Source organism: Scyliorhinus canicula, chromosome 26, assembly GCF_902713615.1.
Source record: "Scyliorhinus canicula chromosome 26, sScyCan1.1, whole genome shotgun sequence".
In the NCBI taxonomy this organism is placed as follows: domain Eukaryota; kingdom Metazoa; phylum Chordata; class Chondrichthyes; order Carcharhiniformes; family Scyliorhinidae; genus Scyliorhinus; species Scyliorhinus canicula.
The window spans coordinates 1957059-1976302 of record NC_052171.1 but is presented as its reverse complement, the minus strand read 5'-3'; the positions used below and the strand labels follow the sequence as shown (position 1 = coordinate 1976302).

At 48.5% G+C, this 19244-nt stretch overlaps 1 protein-coding gene across 1 annotated transcript in view; it reads right to left on the bottom strand.

Moving 5' to 3' along the window:
- gck (glucokinase (hexokinase 4)) overlaps window positions 1–10892 on the bottom strand; it is a 43759-nt gene extending 32867 nt beyond the window's left edge. Inside the window, exon 1 of the mRNA XM_038785469.1 lies at window positions 10600–10892. Within this exon, the coding sequence (XP_038641397.1) occupies window positions 10600–10608 (9 nt within the window). The 5' untranslated portion in view covers window positions 10609–10892. The remainder of the gene's footprint in view (window positions 1–10599) is intronic.
- Between the last annotated feature and the right edge of the window lie 8352 nt (window positions 10893–19244).

The following is a 19244-nucleotide window of genomic DNA, read 5'->3' as shown; positions in this document are numbered from 1 at the left end:
TTACGTTCGGAGGAGTCGTGGATGATGGTGGCGGTGTCGGGGTTACTGGAGGGAGTTGTGCGTGGGCCGGTCTAGTCTTGTGGGGTGGTGAGATTGGGTTCACCTTCCGGTGGGTTCAGGCAGGCACCTATCGCTCCGGGGTTGGCTTGGGCATTCCCGCTTCGCTGTCGAGGCCTCGCACCCCCACGGTCGAATCACGCTGAGATTGGCCTTAGAAAGGCCCCGTCTTTTACCATTTCTTCCCCTGGGTACCTCAGGATGATGGACAGGCTGAACACCATGTAGTTAAGTCAGATCACATGGTCAGAGTCTGGAGGGAGAAGCCACGTGGTCAGACTCCGGTGTGGGCCTAGTCGGTACTACACCGGGGAAAGGATGCAGCAGATGTGTGTCAAGCCGATTACTGGGAGCCCAATGTTAATATGCCTCATATCTGTATGTATGTTTCCTATACCTGTTTATTTTTTTCCTTTTTTCTTTCTTTCTTCTTTGTTCCTTGCAATTCTGATAATTCCGAGCAAAAGCCAATAAAAATATATATTTTTTCAAATTCTTGTAAATCTGTGCGTCCACTTCCTACCAAGAAACTACACTTACACGTGAGCTTCTTGACACATTATGCTGCAAAGTGATATAGTTAATCAGTAACTTCTCACTAAACAGGACAGTAAATGAAAGGTACATGTTGTCAGCATGATCGATTTTTCACAATATTACTACAGCAGAGATGGTGACTGAAAGATTTCCGCTGATTAATGATAGCAACAATTTAAATCTCGCAGCACAGATTTTCCTTATGTCCATATAATTAGCTGGATAATATGGTGATAGGTTCACAATGTGGAAAACAGCAATTCCATATTACTGAACCAGTATTTATCATATATATGTATATACAGATAATATCAGAACCATATTAACTGGCCCACCACAGTGAGATAACAGTCGCATATTATTACACCAGAAATATCATTAGTACCTTAATATATCACTGCCAGAGGACTGGAGAATTACAAATTTTACGCCCTTGTTCAAAAAAGGTTGTGAGGAATTAGAGGCCAGTTAGCTAAATGTCAGTGGTGAGCAAGCTTCTGGAAACAATTATTTGGGATAGAATTAGTAGTCACATGGAAAAAAATGGGTTGATTAGGAAAAGCCAGCATGGATTTCTAAAGAGGAAATTTTGTTTAACTAACTGAGAATCATACGAAACTGACAGTGTAGAAGGAGGCCATTCGGCCCATCGATTCTGCACCGACTCTGCAAAGGAGCACCCAATGCAGGCCCACTCTCCCATCCATCCCTCTAAACCCACATAACCGTTGGACACTAAGGGGCAATTCAGCATGGCCAATCCACCTAACCTGCACATCTTGAGACAGTGGGAGGAAACTGGAACACCCAATGGAAACCCACTCAGACACATGAGGACGTGCAGACTCCACACAGTCACCTAAGGTCAGAATCGAACCTGGGTCCAAAAATCTTCAGGAAAGGGTGGTACAGTGGTTAGCACTGTGGCTTCACAGCGCAAGGGTCCCAGGTTCGATCCCCTGGGTCATTGTCTGTGCGGAGTCTGCACCTTCTCCCCGTGTCTGCGTGGGTTTCCTCCGGGTGTTCCGGTTCCCACCCACAGTCCAAAGATGTGCAGGTTAGGTGGATTGGCCATGATAAATTGCCCTTAGTGTCCAAAAGGTTAGGAGGAGTTATGGGGATAACTCTATGTCTATGTATACAAGACATGGGTCAGACCTCAGCTGGAGTATTATGTACCATTCTGGGGCCACACTATAGCGAAGATGTGAACGCACTAGAAAGAGTGCAGAAGAGGTTTACAAGAGCGATTCTAGGAAGCGCAGCACGGTGACACAGTGGTTAGCACTGCTGCCTACAGAGCTGAGGACCCGGGTTCGACTCCCGGCCCTGGGTCACTGTCCATGTGGAGTTTTCACATTCTCCTTGTGTCTGCATGAGTTTCACCCCCACAACCCAAAGATGTGCAGGTTAGGTGGAATGGCCATGCTAAAGTTGCCCCTGAATTGGAAAAATAAATAATTGGGTACTCTTGAATCATGAAGGGGCTGGACAGGGAGAAACTGTTTCTGCTCGGCAAAGGATGATGAATGAGAGGGTACAGTTTCAAAAGAAGCAACTGTAATGAGAAAATGCCTTTTCACGCAGCGGGTGGTTTGGGTCTGGAATGCTCTACCTGGTGGAGGCCTTGAAGGGCTTGGACTTGTGTCTGGGCTTGTTGGTGGGTGTTTTTTCAGGGTGAAGTTGGGGTTATATATTGTACTGTTGGAGATTCTTTTGGGGGGGGTTGGGTGCTAATTTTCCTCTATTGTTCTGTAAAGTTTGGTGTGGATGGAGGAGCTGTTCGTTGATGTACTGTTTAGTTGACATTGATTTCTACACTGCAATTTAGCGTGGCCCATTCACCTAATCTGCACATCTTTGGGTTGTGGGGGATGAAACCCACGCAGACATGGGGAGAAAGTGCAAATTTAACACAGACAGTGACCCTGCGCCAGTTACGAACCCAGGTCTAATTAGCAACAGTGCTAATCACCATGCCGCCATGGGGTGTTTCTTTTTTGTTTGTTTTTTAAGGTATGAGCTTAAGCTTTTAATTTCTGTTCTGTTTGGGTTTCAGGACAGGGAAAGGGGCCTTTTATTCTTTTGTTGGTTGTTTGTTTGGTTCTCAGGTTAGGGTAGGGCTGGGAAGGGGGAGGAAGGGGCGAGGTTCCTTTATTTTTGGACTGGCCTTGATGGGGGAAGTGGTGGCCATCTTGGGTGTGCCCAGAGCTGGTGCAGTTTGGGGCACTGCTGGATTTCCTCACAAGATGAATATGACTGATTCTGAGTTGGGCGGAGGATGGTGGGGGGGGTTGGTGGTTTAGAGGTCCTCATGAGGACATGGAACATGAGAGGGTTAAATGGCCCAGTAAAAAGGAATTTGGTCTGGCCCAACTTGAACGGCAGCTTCCCCAGCTCTGATTCATGCCCCCCCCCCCCCCCCCCCCCCCCCGCCCTTGCGGGTTAACAAGGAAGATTTCACGCTTGCTCAGGTTGAGTTTGTAACTTGTGAAGGCTCTGAACTCCCTTCGGAGTTACAGTATTCCTTCCATGCTGGCTAGGGGGTTTGAGACATGGAGGAGCAGAACGTCCTCATAGAGTGAGACTCTCTGTGCTCCATCTCTTCCCTCTGGATGCCTCAACCCCTTGGTTGATCTAAGAGCGACAGCCAGTGGCTCAAAAGCCGGGGCAAATAGCAGCGGGGAACAGGGCATCCCAGCTTGTGCATCTGTGCAGCCAGAATTCACAGCTGGTCGTGTTTGTCCGTACACTACACCAGCTTCGCCCATGAGGTGAACCCTGGCCCGAACCCAAACCATTCCAGTACCTCCATGAGCACACCTGAGAAGTTTGAAGGCAGATGTGGAGACCCATCTGCAAATCAAAGATCAAATAAGGTGGCAGATGGTGTGGGTGGGGCAAACTCAGGTTTTGATTGTAGGACACAGGGGGGGCAACTGTGTTGATTAATAAGAGGTTGTTTTTTTCTGCAGTTAATATATTAGCAGACCCAGGTAGGTATGTAACCATCAGGGGGTCGTTTTCTTTTGTTTTTTTTAAACGCATTTTATTCAAACTTGTATCAAAGTAGTTACAGCAAATAAAAACCCCGGGAAACATTCTTCCCAACAATCGACTATACGGGTTGTACAGATTTTCCTCCTTTTTCACCCCTCCTCTCCCCCCACCTTTTCTCAAACTCCCCTGCTGAGCCCCTTAACTCATACTTTATGTTCTCTAACAGCAGGAAGTCATACAGGTCACCAGCCATGCTGCTACCCCGGTGGCGATGCCGACCGACACTCCAGCAAAATTCGTCGTCGTGCAATCAGAGAGGCGAAGGCCAAGACATCGGCCTCCCTCCTCTCCACGAGCTCCGGCTTCTCTGAAACCCCAAATATCCCCACCAAAGGGTCGGGGCTCCACTCCCTCCTCCACTGTCCTGGCTGAGACCCCGAAGACTCCCGCCCAGAATCTTACCAATTTTTCACAACCCCAAAACATGTGCGCATCATTCGCTGGGCCCCGCCCACACCTCTCACACTCATCTGTTGCCCCCTGAAATAACCCACTCATTCTCGCCTGAGTCATATGCACCCTGTCACCACCTTAAACTGTATCAAGCTCATCCTTGCAAAAGGATCCCATTTAACCTTCGCAGTGCCTCACTCCATACTCTCCAATTGATCTCCATTCCCAACTCCGCTTCCCATTTCTTCTTGCCTCCCTGCTCCCCCAGCCACTTATATATATCCCCAATTCTTCCCTCGCCTTCCACATCCGGAAGCAGCAGTCGCTCCAGCAGGGTGTATCGGGCGATCTAGGGAACCTCTTCGTGCAAAGTCTCTAACCTCTAGATACCTGAACTCACTACTCCTTGGCAGCTCTACTCTCTCCCGTAGCTCCTTCAGACTGGTGAACCCTTCCTCCAAATACAAATTCCTCAACCTGGCCGCCGCACTTCCCTCCACCTCCTGTATACTATCCATCTCCCCTGGCTCAAACTCATGATTCTCGCACAGCGGCGTTAGACCGACATCCCTTCCACCCTAAAATGCCTCCTCAGCTGATTCCAAATCTTCACCGTGGACTGCACCACTGGGCTCCCTGAATACCTACTCGGAGCCATTGGCAATGCTGCCATCACCATAGCCCTCAAACTAGACCCCTTACAAGATTCCTTCTCCATCCGAACCCACTCTGCCGTTTCTCCTTCCAACCACCTTGTCCACATTCGCCGCCCAATAATAATGAAGCAAGTTTGGCAACGCCAACCCCCCCTGCTGCCTCTGTAGCAGGGTCCTCCCCACCCTCGGCACCTTCCCCGCCCATACAAAGTCAGAGATGATTGTGTCCACTTTCTGAAAAAAGGCCTTTGGTATAACGATCAGGAGAGCCTGAAAGATAAACAAGAACCTCGGCAGAATATTCATTTTCACCACTTGGACCCTCCCCACCAACGTTAAGTGCAGTGCATCAGTGGGTCATTGGCGGACACCATGGTGGTGTTGATTGATGTGAATAATAATAATAATAATCTTTACTGTCAAACGTGGGCTTACATTAACACTGCAATGAAGTTACTGTGAAAATCCCCGAGCCGCCACATTCCGGCACCTGTTCGAGTACACAGAGGGAGAATTCAGAATGTTCAAATTATCGAACAGCATATCTTTTTCAGGACTTGTGGGGGGAAACCGGAGCACCCGGAAGAAACCCACAGACACGGGGGGAACGTGCAGACTCCGCACAGAATGACCCAAGCCGGGAATCGAACCTGGGATCCTGGAGCTGTGAAGCAACAGTGCTAACCACTTTGCTACCGTGCTGCCCATTGGGATATTGGTGTTCATGCAACAGATGAGGGGAACAGACACGTGGAGATTCAGGTTTCCAAGGGATAAGGAGTTTACTTTTTTTTCCCACGTCCATCGTCCTCCCGGATTGACTTCTTTCTGGTGGGTAGATCTCTTCTCCCTGGGGTAAAGGGCGGGCGGGCGGGGGGGGGGGGGGGGGGGGGGGGGGGGTTGCTCACAGCGAAGAGTTTTTGTAAGCTTGTATCTCTGACATTGTTGTCTGTTGAGTTCAAAAGGAATGAGGCCGTCTCACCTTCCACACTCTGGAGCACCCAGAAGGGAGCTATTAGTGGGGAGATAATCTCTGCACATAGGGATCTAGGAAGGTGGCGAGGCAGAGGTTGGTGGACTCCATTCTCCAGGTGGACTGCCAGTACTCAAAATCCCCGACACCAGAGTTATTAGCGAAAAGAAAGAAATTGCAAATGAATTTTGAGTTGTCAACAGGTAAGGCGGTGAGCCAGCTGCGTTGCTTGAGGGAGACTTGTTATGATTGTTGAGAGAAAGCCAATTGTCGGTTGGCTCACTAGCTGATACAGCAGGTTGCCTCCTGGGAGATAATGCAGATCAGGGACTCTGGTGGTGGGTTGGTTTCTGCCCCAGAGAAGGTTAGAGGTGTTTGAGGCCTTCTACCATGGGTTGTATGAATCAGAGACCCTCGAGAAAGGTTCCTCAATGAAACAATTTTTGGATAGGTTGACCTTTCCAGAGGTGGAGCAGGAGAGAAGGCAGAGGTTGGAGACGCCTATATGGAAGAGATCATGACCTGTACTTGTTCAATACCGACAGATAAAGCACCGAGTTTGGATGTGTTCCCCATTGAATTTTACAAAGTTTGCTGGTCAGTTGGTCCCACTTTTGCTGGATACGTTTCATGATTCCATGTCCTGGGGGGGAGAGGGGTGTTGCTGGTCACCCTGGCAGTGGCATCAATTTCCTTGATCCTGAAGAAGGACAAGGATCACATGGAATGTGGGTTGTCTCGGCCTATTTTGTTGCTCAAGACGAACACTAAGTTATTGGCTAAGGTGTTGGCGATGCATTTGGAGTCCTGCCTACCTGGGGTGATTTTGGAGGAACAGACTGGATTTGTGAAGAATTGGCAGTTGTCGGTCAATATTAGCAGATTGTTGAATGTTGTATTATCGCCCTCCTTCGAGACCAAGCCAGAGGAAAATATTTTGATGGATTCGGAGAAGGCGCTCGAGAGGGTTGAGTGGGGATACCTCCTTGAGAATCTGGGAAGGTTCAGCTTCGGGCCAAAATTTATCTCATGGATTAGGCCTTTGAACAGTGTCCCCACTGTGAGTGCACGTACGAATTCCCTGAGCTCGGGTTATTTGCAATCACCAGGGGTACAAGACAGGGGCTTTTGTTTGCCTTAGTAATCGAGCCATTGTGCTCATCAAACAGATGGAGGTGGATAGAGTGTGGGGGAAGAGTGCATCGGGTGTCCTTTTATGCAGACGATGGAGTTGCTCAGGAGGTTTGGCTCCTGTTCAGGGTACAAGCTGAATCTGAGCAAGAGTGAATATTTTCCCATGAACCCCCCCAGGGAGGGGAGCTGATCTGGGTAGGCTGCCGTTGCGTCTGGCCAAGACTAGCTTCTGGTATCTGGGAATCCAGGTGGCCCTTGACTCCACAAACTTAATTTTTCTAGTCTGGTGGATGGGATGAAAGCCGATTTGATAAAGTAGTATGCCTCCCTCTGGCCTTCACGGGAAAGGTACCGATGGTGAAGATGAATATTCTCCCGAGGTTTTTGGTTTTGTCCCAGTTTTTCTTTTGCAGTGTTGATAAATTGATATCTGCCTTTGTTTGTAGGACATTTTTGTAAAAAGATAGGCAGTCGGGGGGGGATTACCTAATCTGTTATGTTAATCCTGGGTGGCAAATATTGATGAGGTGTGTGGGTGGTTCAAGGATCCAGGCTATATGGGGGGACGCATGGAGGAAATTTCATGCATAGCGTTGAGTCTGAGGGCCCTGGTTACTGCATCACTCCCATTTTTCCCTGCTTGATCCTCTTTGAGCTCAGTGTTGATAGCCACTTTGAGGATTTGGAATCAGTTTAGGCAGTTGTCAGTCAATATTAGGAGATTGTTAAATGTTGTATTATTGCCCTCCTTCAGGACTGAGCCAGAGATGATTATTTCATTGGACTCAAAACTGGGTTCCATGTCATCGTTGGCTCCAATCTGCAGGAACCATAGGTTTATGCCACCTGGCTCAGATTCATTGTTTAAGGCATGGGAGAGGGTGGGGGTTGGAGAAGTTTAAGGACATGTTTCTGGAGGACAGGTTCGCTGGCCGAGAAGAGTTGCTAGAGAAGTTCCAGCTCCCGAGAGGTAATGTATTCAGGTACTATCAGGTGCACGGGTTTTTACGCAAGGTGTTTCCTTCATTTCCGCTTCACTTATGGACAGGGTCCTGTCCTTATCCAAGGGGATGGTAAGATTTTGAATGTCCATGAACAGCTGTTGGCGACAGAGCAAGCATCATTGAAAGAAGTAATGAAGAAGTGGGAGAGTGAGCTGGGTTTGATCTTTGAAGGGGTGTGTGTGGAGTGAGGCTCTTCATGTGCGAGGTTAAGCCTGATATAATTCAAGGTGGTGCACAAGGTGCACCTGACTAGAATGTGTATGAATGGGTTCTCGGGGGGTGAAGCACAGGTGTGAGAAGTGTTCTGGGGGGCTGGCCAATTACATGCAGATGTTTTGGTCTAGCCCCAAGTTAGTTTTTGGGTGAGCTTTTTTGAAATGATGTTGGGGATTTTGGGCTTTCAGCTTGAGCCGTGCCTATTGGTGGCCATTTTGGGAGTATCGGACTCATGGTGCTGCAGACGAGGATGAGCACAGATGTCCTAGCCTTCGCCTCACTAATAGCCCAGAAGTGAGTTCTGCTTGGGTGCAGGTCCCCTGTGCCGCCTAAGGCCTTGGCTTCCTTGGGGGACCTGATAGAATTTATGCACCTTGAGAAGATCAAGTGTACCATGAGGTCGATGGAAGGGTTCTCCATGAGGTGGCAGCCTATCATCTCCTTTTTCAGGGATCTGATTACCGTCAGCTGTTAAGCGGGAGGAGGTCCATTGCCCATGTTTTATTGGTTTTTAAAATATTTTTTATTATCGTTCTGTTTTCTATGTTCTCTATGTGGGTGAGGGGAGAGGGGGACTGCGGGATTGGGTGGGTGTACTTTTGGTATTGTACGGAATTGGGATTTATTGTATTTTTTTTATATAATGAAAATCTTGTTCGAATAAAAATATTTTTTTAAAAAAGAACCATGACCCATTTATGACAAAGCAACCTGCTATCAATCACCTTCAACATTTATTCCTGGCACCACCAGCACACACATCCTGTGGTATGCTACATTATGAACTGCAACAACTTGTCATAGTTTCGTCAACAGCTCCCTCCAAGCATGTAATCTTTATTGTCAAGAACAGTAGTAGACACAACAGAACACCGCCTTCAACAAGTTGCGCTCCGTCACAGACCATCCTGACTTGGATTGTCACTGGATCAAAAATCTGGAACACCCTACCTGACAGAAAGGACCTACATGACATGGACTAGAGTGAACGAATATCGAAAAGATTCCAAGCAGGCTTGCCAGATTTGATGCTGAGATTGTTCTCCCTGGTATGCGCTGGTTGGAGAGTCTTGAACTGAACAGTACCGTCTCAGGATAAGGAGGCGACTAATTTGGACTGAGAGGAGCAGCCAGTATATCTTGCCTTACACCACATTATGTTCATCCATTGCCCATGTTTTATTGGTTGCCAGTCGAAATTCATTCAAGGGCTCATTGTTCCTCATCTATGCATATCCTGCTGCCATACAACCCTCTGACAAATCTGTGTCGCTCCAATTCTGTGTATGCATCTCCGCTTTATTTCCCCCACAATTGCTGCCTGCTTCTACCTGAACTTTTCCCTTAATAGCAGTTACATATTAGCAGCATTACCATGATATATTATGAAGCTTCGGCCCTTGTAAAGCAAAAGAAAGGAAAACATGCAAGTTCTGTTGAAAGTCGGCGATCCACTCCATCAGATTGTTGCACAAGCAGCAAAGAAAATCTAACCTTGTGTGGTGAACAGAAGAACTAGGAGCAGGAGTAGGCCCTCTGGCTCCTCAAGCCTACTCCGCCATTCAATAAGATCGGGGCTGATCTTTTTGTGGACTCGGCTCCACTTACCCACCTTCTCACCATAACCCTTAATTCCTTTACTGTTCAAAAATCTATCTATCTTTACCTTAAAAGCATTCAACGAGGTAGCCTCAACTGCTTCACTGGGCAGGGAATTCCACAGATGTACAACCCTTTAGATGAAAAAGTTCCTCCTTAACTCAGCCCAAAATCTGTTCTACCTACGTTGTACTCCATCTGCCAGACCCTTGCCCGCTACCAGGACCCCTCTGCAGACTTTCAGTGTCCTCTGCACACTTTACCACTCATTTTGGTATCATCTGCAAACAATGACACATTACACTTGGTTCTCAACTCCAACTCATAAATGCAAATTGTAAACAATTGCGATCCCATAACTGATCCCCGAGCACACCACAAAGCACTGATTGCCAACCAGAAAAATACCCATTTACCCCACTCTTTGCTGTCTGTTAGTTAACCAATCCTCTACCCATGCTAATGCATCACCCGCAACGCCAACGCCGTGCACTCTGATCTCATGCAATGGCCTTCTGTGCGGCACCTTGTCGAATGGTGTTTGGTGGTCTGCCACTGGTTGTTCTGAAACCCAATTTCTAAACTTGGATGTGTTTGGAACAAACTGGCGCGATTGGTGATCGTCAATCACCTGGAATTCAAAGTGCAGCAACAACTTTGCAAACAGCTTTCCAGAGTTACTAACGTGGAGCAACAACGTCTCGGGGTGCCTGGCAGAGGATGAACGAAGGGGAAGCCCCGATTTTCACGCCCTTCAAAACAGGCGGGAGAGAAACACGACCTGGTTTCAACGAAGCTGGCTGGGGAGGACGGAATGGCGGCACGCAGCTGGCTGGGAAAGTAAGACCAACACTTGCCACAAACATTGCAAAGGGTCGCCTGACCAAATAAAAAACACATCAGCTTCGCCTCGGCTGGTCTTTGTACGGGCGGACACATGAGGAGGGTTAAATATAAATGGCACTGTTACCTTCTGCATCCTGCTGTCCTGGATGTGCCGCTCGGCATGAAGGCAGTGCTGGGCCGGCTTCTCTCCCTCCCTCTGGTAACTTTCAATCTGATCCTCTCTCTCCTGGGGTTTTTTTTCCCTGCGGGTGTGGGGAGAGCGGGAGGATCGCCCTGACTGACTCTCGCCTCGCTCCCTGTCTTTCTGCCCCCCGCTGCTGCCGCTGCTTAAAGTCTCCGCGAGCGCCCCGTCACCATGGAGACCGGGCCTGCCCCCTGCCAACCGAGCCTACTCCCAGGGACAGGCGGGCTTGAGGGTGGCTGACAGCCTGGTGGTGGGGTGGTGGGGGGCGGGGGCTGGTCCTGCACCAAGCAGATGGCGGGGGAGGTGCGAATTAAAACAATTAACACTGCAATGAAGCTGCTGTGAAAATCCCTCAGCCGCCACCTGTTTGGATACACAGGGAGAATTCAGAATGTCCAATTTACCCAACAAGCACCACTTGCGGGAGGAAACCGGAGGAAACCCACGCAGACACGGGGAGAACGTGCAGTCTCCGCACATTCAGTGACCCAAGCCGGGAATTGCGCGGGGTGGGGTGGGGAAGAGATGCACTGATTGAAGGTCGGGGGCAGGAGGTTGAGAGAGGCTCTGAGGAAAAACCTTATCACCCAGAGGGCGGCGGGAATCTGGAATTCACTGCCTGAAAGGGTGGTGGAGACGGGAACCCTTGCAGTGTACAAGAAGCATTTGGACGAGCATTTGAAACGCCCACAACCACGGACCAATCGCCGGAAAGTGGGGTTAGAATGGGTTATGGCCGTGCTGTGAAAACCTGAGAGTCTAAAGGGACCACCGTCTCCCAACAGCTTCAGTCGTCGGGGGGGGGGGGAAATTACAGCATCCTCCCACAACTCCCCCCCCCCCCCCCACCACACACACACACACCCCCACATTGTCAAATATCGGTAACCACATTCAGCAAGCAGCGCCGCCACGTCGCCATTCCATCCATACCGACTGGTCCTCCAGTAAAATCATCAACCCTTCAATTGCCAGTGAGACATGTTGCCAACCTACAACAAATAGATCGACCCATGGTCCACTTCCACAACCCTGTTTCTTCTAGCCACATTGCCAAAGGGGGGCAAAGTGCACCTCGACTACCAGATGCAACCACGGGACATAGATTCAAGATAAGTAGTTGAGGGGACATGAGGAAGAACCTATTACGCAGAGGGTAGTGGGAGTCTGGAATTTGCTGCCTGAGTTGATGGTGGAAACAGAGAACCTAAACTCCTTTAAAAAGTAACTGGATCGGCACCTTAAGTGCTGTAAGCTACAGGGCTACGGACCGAGTGCAGGAAGGTGGGATTAGAAAGGGCACCCATGGACGGCCCAATGGTTAGCACTGCCTCATGGCACCGAGGACCCGGGTTTGATCACGGCCCTGGGTCACTATCCGTGTGGAGTTTGCACATTCACCCCGGGTGTGCGTGGATCTCACCCCAACCCAAGGATCTACAGGGTAGGTAGATTGACTATGCTAAATTGCACCTTAATTTGAAATTTTTTTTAAAGGACACGCTGGCATAGACAGGATTTGCCGAATGACCTCCTTCTGTGCTGTAATTTTCCTGTGATCCTATGTTGTAGAATCGCTCCTTCCAAATATTTGGAGTGAACTTTGAATTTTCATGTGATATTTCTGAGACATCACTATAAAGTCATACAATAATGAAAAATGGATGATGCCAATTTTATTTTCAGTTTAAACAAAATTAAGCAAATACCGGATAGAGGAATGGCCAGTGAATGATACCTCATACAGACAAGAACCGATAAGTGTATACAGGTACATAAATTACAGAACCTGTTGATAAAGACCAGGTGGACAAACACCACTGAATTTGCCAACACACTCTTTTGTAACTGTTTAATTACTTCGAAAACCTAATAATAAGACCCATTGGTGTGAGCAGGTAAGTGCTATATTATATTATTATTTTTTATTTGTTTTATATTTGTTTACCAGAACTTGGTTGAAATTAAGTGGGATGGCAGGGAAGGTAGTGCAATGTTCCTCCTGCAGGATGTTTGAGGTGAGGGATGCCGTTAGTGTCCCTGCTGATTTTACCTGCAGGAAGTGCAGCCAGCTCCAGCTCCTACAAGACCGAGTTATGGTACTGGAGCTGGGGTTGGATGAACTTCGGATAATTCGGGAGGCAGAGGTGGTCATAGACAGGAGCTTCAGGGAAGTAGTTACACCAAAGACTGGAGATAGATGGGTAACTGTAAGAGGGACTGGGAAGAAGCAGTCAGTGCAGGGACCCCCTGCGGTCGTTCCCCTGAGTAACAAGTATACCGTTTTGGGTACTTGTGGGGGGGACGACTTACCAGGGGTAAGCCATGGGGTACGGGACTCTAGCACGGAGTCTGTCCCTGTTGCTCAGAAGGGAAGGGGGAGAGGAGCAGAGCATTAGTAATTGGGGACTCAATAGTCAGGGGCACAGATAGGAGATTTTGTGGGAGCGAGAGAGACTCACGTTTGGTATGTTGCCTCCCAGGTGCAAGGGTAAGTGATGTCTCGGATCGTGTTTTTCGGGTCCTTAAGGGGGAAGGGGAGCAGCCCCAAGTCGTAGTCCACATTGGCACTAACGACATAGGTAGGAAAGGGGACAAGGATGTCAGGCAGGCCTTTAGGGAGCTAGGATGGAAGCTCAGAGTGAGAACAAACAGAGTTGTTATCTCTGGGTTGTTGCCCGTGCCACGTGATAGTGAGACGAGGAATAGGGAGAGAGAGCAAATAAACACGTGGCTACAGGGATGGTGCAGGCGGGAGGGATTCAGATTTCTGGATAACTGGGGCTCTTTCTGGGGAAGGTGGGACCTCTATAGACAGGATGGTCTACATCTGAACCTAAGGGGCACCAATATCCTGGGGGGGAGATTTGTTAGTACTCTTTGGGGGGGGTTTAAACTAATTCAGCAGGGGCATGGGAACCTGGATTGTAGTTTTGGGGTACGGGAGATTGAGAGTAGAGAGGTCAGGAGCACAGATTTGACTTCACAGGAGGGCGCCAGTGTTCAGGTCGGTGGTTTGAAGTGTGTCTATTTCAATGCCAGGAGTATACGAAATAAGGTAGGGGAACTGGCAGCATGGGTTGGTACCTGGGACTTCGATGTTGTGGCCATTTCAGAGACATGGATAGAGCAGGGACAGGAATGGTTGTTGCAGGTTCCGGGGTTTAGGTGTTTTAGTAAGGTCAGAGAAGGGGGCAAAAGAGGGGGAGGTGTGGCGCTGCTAGTCAAGGATAGTATTACGGTGGCAGAAAGGATGCAAGATGGGGACTCTTCTTCCGAAGTAGTATGGGCTGAGGTTAGAAACAGGAAAGGAGAGGTCACACTGCTGGGAGTTTTCTATAGGCCACCTAATAGTTCTAGAGATGTAGAGGAAAGGATGGCGAAGATGATTCTGGAAAAGAGCGAAAGTAACAGGGTAGTTGTTATGGGAGACTTTAACTTTCCTAATATTGACTGGAAAAGATATAGTTCGAGTACATTGGATGGGTCGTTCTTTGTACAATGTGTGCAGGAGGGTTTTCTGACACAATATGTTGACAGGCCAACAAGAGGTGAGGCCACTTTGGATTTGGTTTTGGGTAATGAACCAGGCCAGTGTTAGATCTGGAGGTAGGTGAACACTTTGGAGACAGTGACCACAATTCGGTGACCTTTACATTAGTGATGGAAAGGGATAAGTATAACCCGCAGGGCAAGAGTTATAGCTGGGGGAAGGGCAATTATGATGCCATTAGACATGACTTAGGATGTGTAGGTTGGAGAAGTAGGCTGCAAGGGTTGGGCACACTGGATATGTGGAGCTTGTTCAAGGAACAGCTATTGCGTGTTCTTGATCAGTACGTACTAGTCAGGCAGGGAGGAAGGGGTCGAGCGAGGGAACCGTGGTTTACCAAAGTAGTGGAATCTCTTGTTAAGAGGAAAAAGGAGGCCTATGTGAAGATGAGGCGTGAAGTTTCAGTTGGGGCACTTGATAGTTACAGGGAAGCGAGGAAGGATCTAAAGAGAGAGCTGAGACGAGCAAGGAGGGGACATGAGAAGTCTTTGGCAGGTAGGATCAAGGAAAACCCAAAAGCTTTCTATAGGTATGTCAGGAATAAAAGAATGACTAGGGTGAGAGTAGGGCCAGTCAAGGACAGTGGTGGGAAGTTGTGTGTGGAGGCTGAGGAGATAAGCGAGATACTAAATGAATACTTTTCGTCAGTATTCACTCAGGAAAAAGATAATATTGTGGAGGAGAATGCTGAGATCCAGGCTATTAGAATAGATGGCATTGAGGTGCGTAGGGAAGAAGTGTTGGCAATTCTGGACAAGGTGAAAATAGATAAGTCCCCGGGGCCTGACGGGATTTATCCTAGGATTCTCTGGGAAGCCAGGGAAGAGATTGCTGAGCCTTTGGCTTTGATTTTTAGGTCATCATTGGCTACAGGAATAGTGCCAGAGGACTGGAGGATAGCAAATGTGGTCCCTTTGTTCAAGAAGGGGAGTAGAGATAACCCCGGTAACTATAGGCCGTTGAGCCTAACGTCTGTGCTGGGTAAAGTCTTGGAGAGGATTATAAAAGATACGATTTATAATCATCTAGATAGGAATAATATTAGGGATAGTCAGCATGGTTTTGTGAAGGGTAGGTCATGCCTCACAAACCTTATCGAGTTCTTTGAGAAGGTGACTGAACAGGTAGACGAGGGTAGAGCAGTTGATGTGGTGTATATGGATTTCAGTAAAGCGTTTGATAAGGTTCCCCACCGTCGTCTATTGCAGAAAATACGGAGGCTGGGGATTGAGGGTGATTTAGAGATGTGGATCAGAAATTGGCTAATTGAAAGAAGACAGAGGGTGGTGGTTGATGGGAAATGTTCAGAATGGAGTTCAGTTACGAGTGGCGTACCACAAGGATCTGTTCTGGGGCCGTTGCTGTTTGTCATTTTTATAAATGACCTAGAGGAGGGCGCAGAAGGATGGGTGAGTAAATTTGCAGACGACACTAAAGTCGGTGGAGTTGTAGACAGTGCGGAAGGATGTTGCAGGTTACAGAGGGACATAGATAAGCTGCAGAGCTGGGCTGAGAGGTGGCAAATGGAGTTTAATGTGGAGAAGTGTGAGGTGATTCACTTTAGAAAGAATAACAGGAATGAGGAATATTTGGCTAATGGTAAAATTCTTGGTAGTGTGGATGAGCAGAGGGATCTCGGTGTCCATGTACATAGATCCCTGAAAGTTGCCACCCAGGTTGATAGGGTTGTGAAGAAGGCCTATGGTGTGATGGCCTTTATTGGTAGAGGGATTGAGTTCCGGAGCCATGAGGTCATGTTGCAGTTGTACAAAACTCTAGTACGGCCGCATTTGGAGTATTGCGTACAGTTCTGGTCGCCTCATTATAGGAAGGACGTGGAAGCTTTGGAACGGGTGCAGAGGAGATTTACCAGGATGTTGCCTGGTATGGAGGGAAAATCTTATGAGGAAAGGCTGATGGACTCGAGGTTGTTTTCGTTAGAGAGAAGGTGGTTTAGAGGTGACCTAATAGAGGCATACAAAATGATCAGAGGGTTAGATAGGGTGGACAGCGAGAGCCTTCTCCCGCGGATGGAGGTGGCTAGCACGAGGGGACATAGCCTTAAATTGAGGGGTAATAGATATAGGACAGAGGTCAGAGGTGGGTTTTTTACGCAAAGAGTGGTGAGGCCGTGGAATGCCCTACCTGCAACAGTAGTGAACTCGCCAACATTGAGGGCATTTAAAAGTTTATTGGATAAGCGTATGGATGATAAGGGCATAGTGTAGGTTAGATGGCCTTTAGTTTTTTTTCCATGTCGGTGCAACATCGAGGGCCGAAGGGCCTGTACTGCGCTGTATCGTTCTATGAAAACAAAACTTCTCCCAAGCTGTTTTTTGATCCCTTCAGGGTATACGATAATCCAAGGAAGGTTTCAACAGAATTTTTTTTTAATTATTCAATAAAACTGCTCACTTTCCTGTTCATCCTCTTCAAGCACTCAGTCATCATTTTCCAGTATTACCTCCTTTCCAAGGGATAATATATCAGCTTTGTTTTTGTCAACCAGGCATCAGTAATGTCTCATATTTATATAAAAATGCAGCAAATGCAACAAATGTTCTGGGGCAGTTCAAGGCAGCACACCACCATCTTCTCAAGTGCAATTAGGAATAAGCAATAATGCTGCCCACATCCCAAGATATACAAGTAATAACCTGTTTTTGTTTTGACGGACATATGTTGAATAGGAACCTTCTTACAGTTATTTAAAACAGTGTTTTTCAAACTTTTTTGCCCGGGACCGATTTTTACCAACCAGGCAACTTTTGTGACCCACACTGGCCGATCATCGCGAACCATGCTGGCCTACCTTTGTGACCTATGCTGACCGAACTTCGTGGCTGACATTTTTGCTTACTTTTAATGCAACAGTTGAGCCTGTTTTGTCCTCAAGATCTCACTTGCTTTCTCATTCAATGTTATATTTCTGCTAACGGCTTCAGCGAATGATTTAATTTTTCGCTGCATCCTTGGAAACAAATCAAGAGGTTTGTCCTCAAACTCGCCATGCTTAGTTTTGAAATACTTCTGAAGTTTTAAATGTTTAATCTTTCATTTGTCAGTACTTCCTTGCACATAACGCACATGGACATTGTAGTCTGATTTGCATTGGGACAATTAATAAAGCCATAGCTCAGAAAATCATCTTTGTCCTGCTTTGTTTCTGATTTCAGCTTTTTTTTTCTTCTTTATAAATTTAGAGTACCCAATTAATTTTTTCCAATAAGGGGCAATTTAGCGTGGCCAATGCACCTATCCTGCACATTTTGCATTGTGGGGGCGAAACCCACATAAACACGGGGAGAATGTGAAAACTCCACACAGTGACCCAGAGCCGGGATCAAACCTGGGACCTCGGCGCTGTGAGGCAACCGTGCTAGCCACTGTGCTACCCCTTCAGCTTCTTTTTGATGGATTTCTTCAGCAAAAGCCCTGGAGCTCACACCAGACTGCTTTGTCCTGCCGTGGAGTCTCCTGAGAAGCTCTCTGTCGCAGATTCAGTTGTGAGTTCCTGAACTGTTTGTGTCTCCGATCCTCTCTTCCTTATTACAAACTGACCCATCTTCAGTTCTTCACAGTCCTGCTGCTTGATGGCTGGCAGCTACAAAACGGAGGAATCTCTCCTTCAGGATTTTGCGGCCAAAGCCCGGATCGCGTGACATCAGTGTACATGCTCTTTTGACCTGCTCTCTCCCACCACTTCTGGTGTGAAGACCCTGCCGTTTTTAGTAAGAAATTTGGTCCTGCACATGGGTGTCCCACAAATTTTATTTCTGAAGACTGATAACTTACAATACACCATTATAAGTGTTATTATAGTGACACGATTGCCGAGGTTTCAAACATTTATACAGATTTCACATGCTGGTGCTTAAATTCCATTTGCCCTGCCTCAGAGGAGAAACACACATAATTCATTTTCTGTTATTGCTGCTGGTGCCTTCTTCTTGGATCTCAATTTGAAGAACAAATTGCTGCAATCCCCTGTTCATGCAGCAATAATATAATTCATTTTCCTTGTGATGGTGTAGGCTTTGATGTACTTGTGGAAGCTAGTGAACTAGTGCTGACTGCCAGCGCAGTAACCCGTCATTTATATCCCTCACTCAGACTTCACTCAGCCTCTCTCGGTGTCCTTCACAGGGCCCGGACTCCAATAATCCCAAAACCAGAAATACCACCCCGCCTCCTCCTGTTGGTCAGCCAAACAAGTGGACAGGTGATGCCAGGAAAACTAATCACCCATTGGATAATCTGGATGCCAATCAGATGGAACAAGGCATAATGCTGTGGCTGCTGGCAGACGCAGCCGGCATTCTCAATCTAAAAGCCCATCCCGGCTGTTGGGTGTTGCTCCGGCGATCGGGAGCGCCATAACTGATTGCTTCACGACCCTCTCAACACCCGCCCATGACCCACCTGCGGGTCGAGACCCTGGGCGGAATTATCCGCAACGGCCAACATCGGAGGCCGCTCCTCGCCCCCTATTCCCCCCCTCCCCCCCCGGGGGGGCTAGGAGCGGCGTTGCGTGAAACTCGGCCACCGGGCCTTGACGCTGGCGTCAAGGCAGCGCGCCGAGAATGACGCGGCTGGCGGCGCCTAATGACGTCACCGCGCATGCGCAGGTTGGCCGGCTCCAACCCGCGCATGCGCGGTTGCCTTCTTCCCCTCCGCTGCCCCGCAAGACGTGGAGGCTTGATCTTGCGGGGCGGCGGCGGAGGGGAAAGAGTGCGTCTCTTGGAGACGCCGGCCCGACGGTCGGTGGGCACCGATCGCGGGCCAGTCCCCTCCCGAGCACGGCCGTGGTGCTCAATCCCCTCTCCGCCCCCAAACTCACCTTTCGCCACTGTTCACGCCGGCAGCGACCAGGTGTGGTTGCCACCGGCGTGAACAGGTTGGGAATGGCAGGCCGCTCGGCCCATTGGGGCCGGAGAATCGCCGGTCGCCGTGACAAATGGCGACCCGCGATTCTCCGAGCTGCGTGTCTCAAAACGCGACACGCCATTTGGGGGGGGGGGTTGGAGAATCG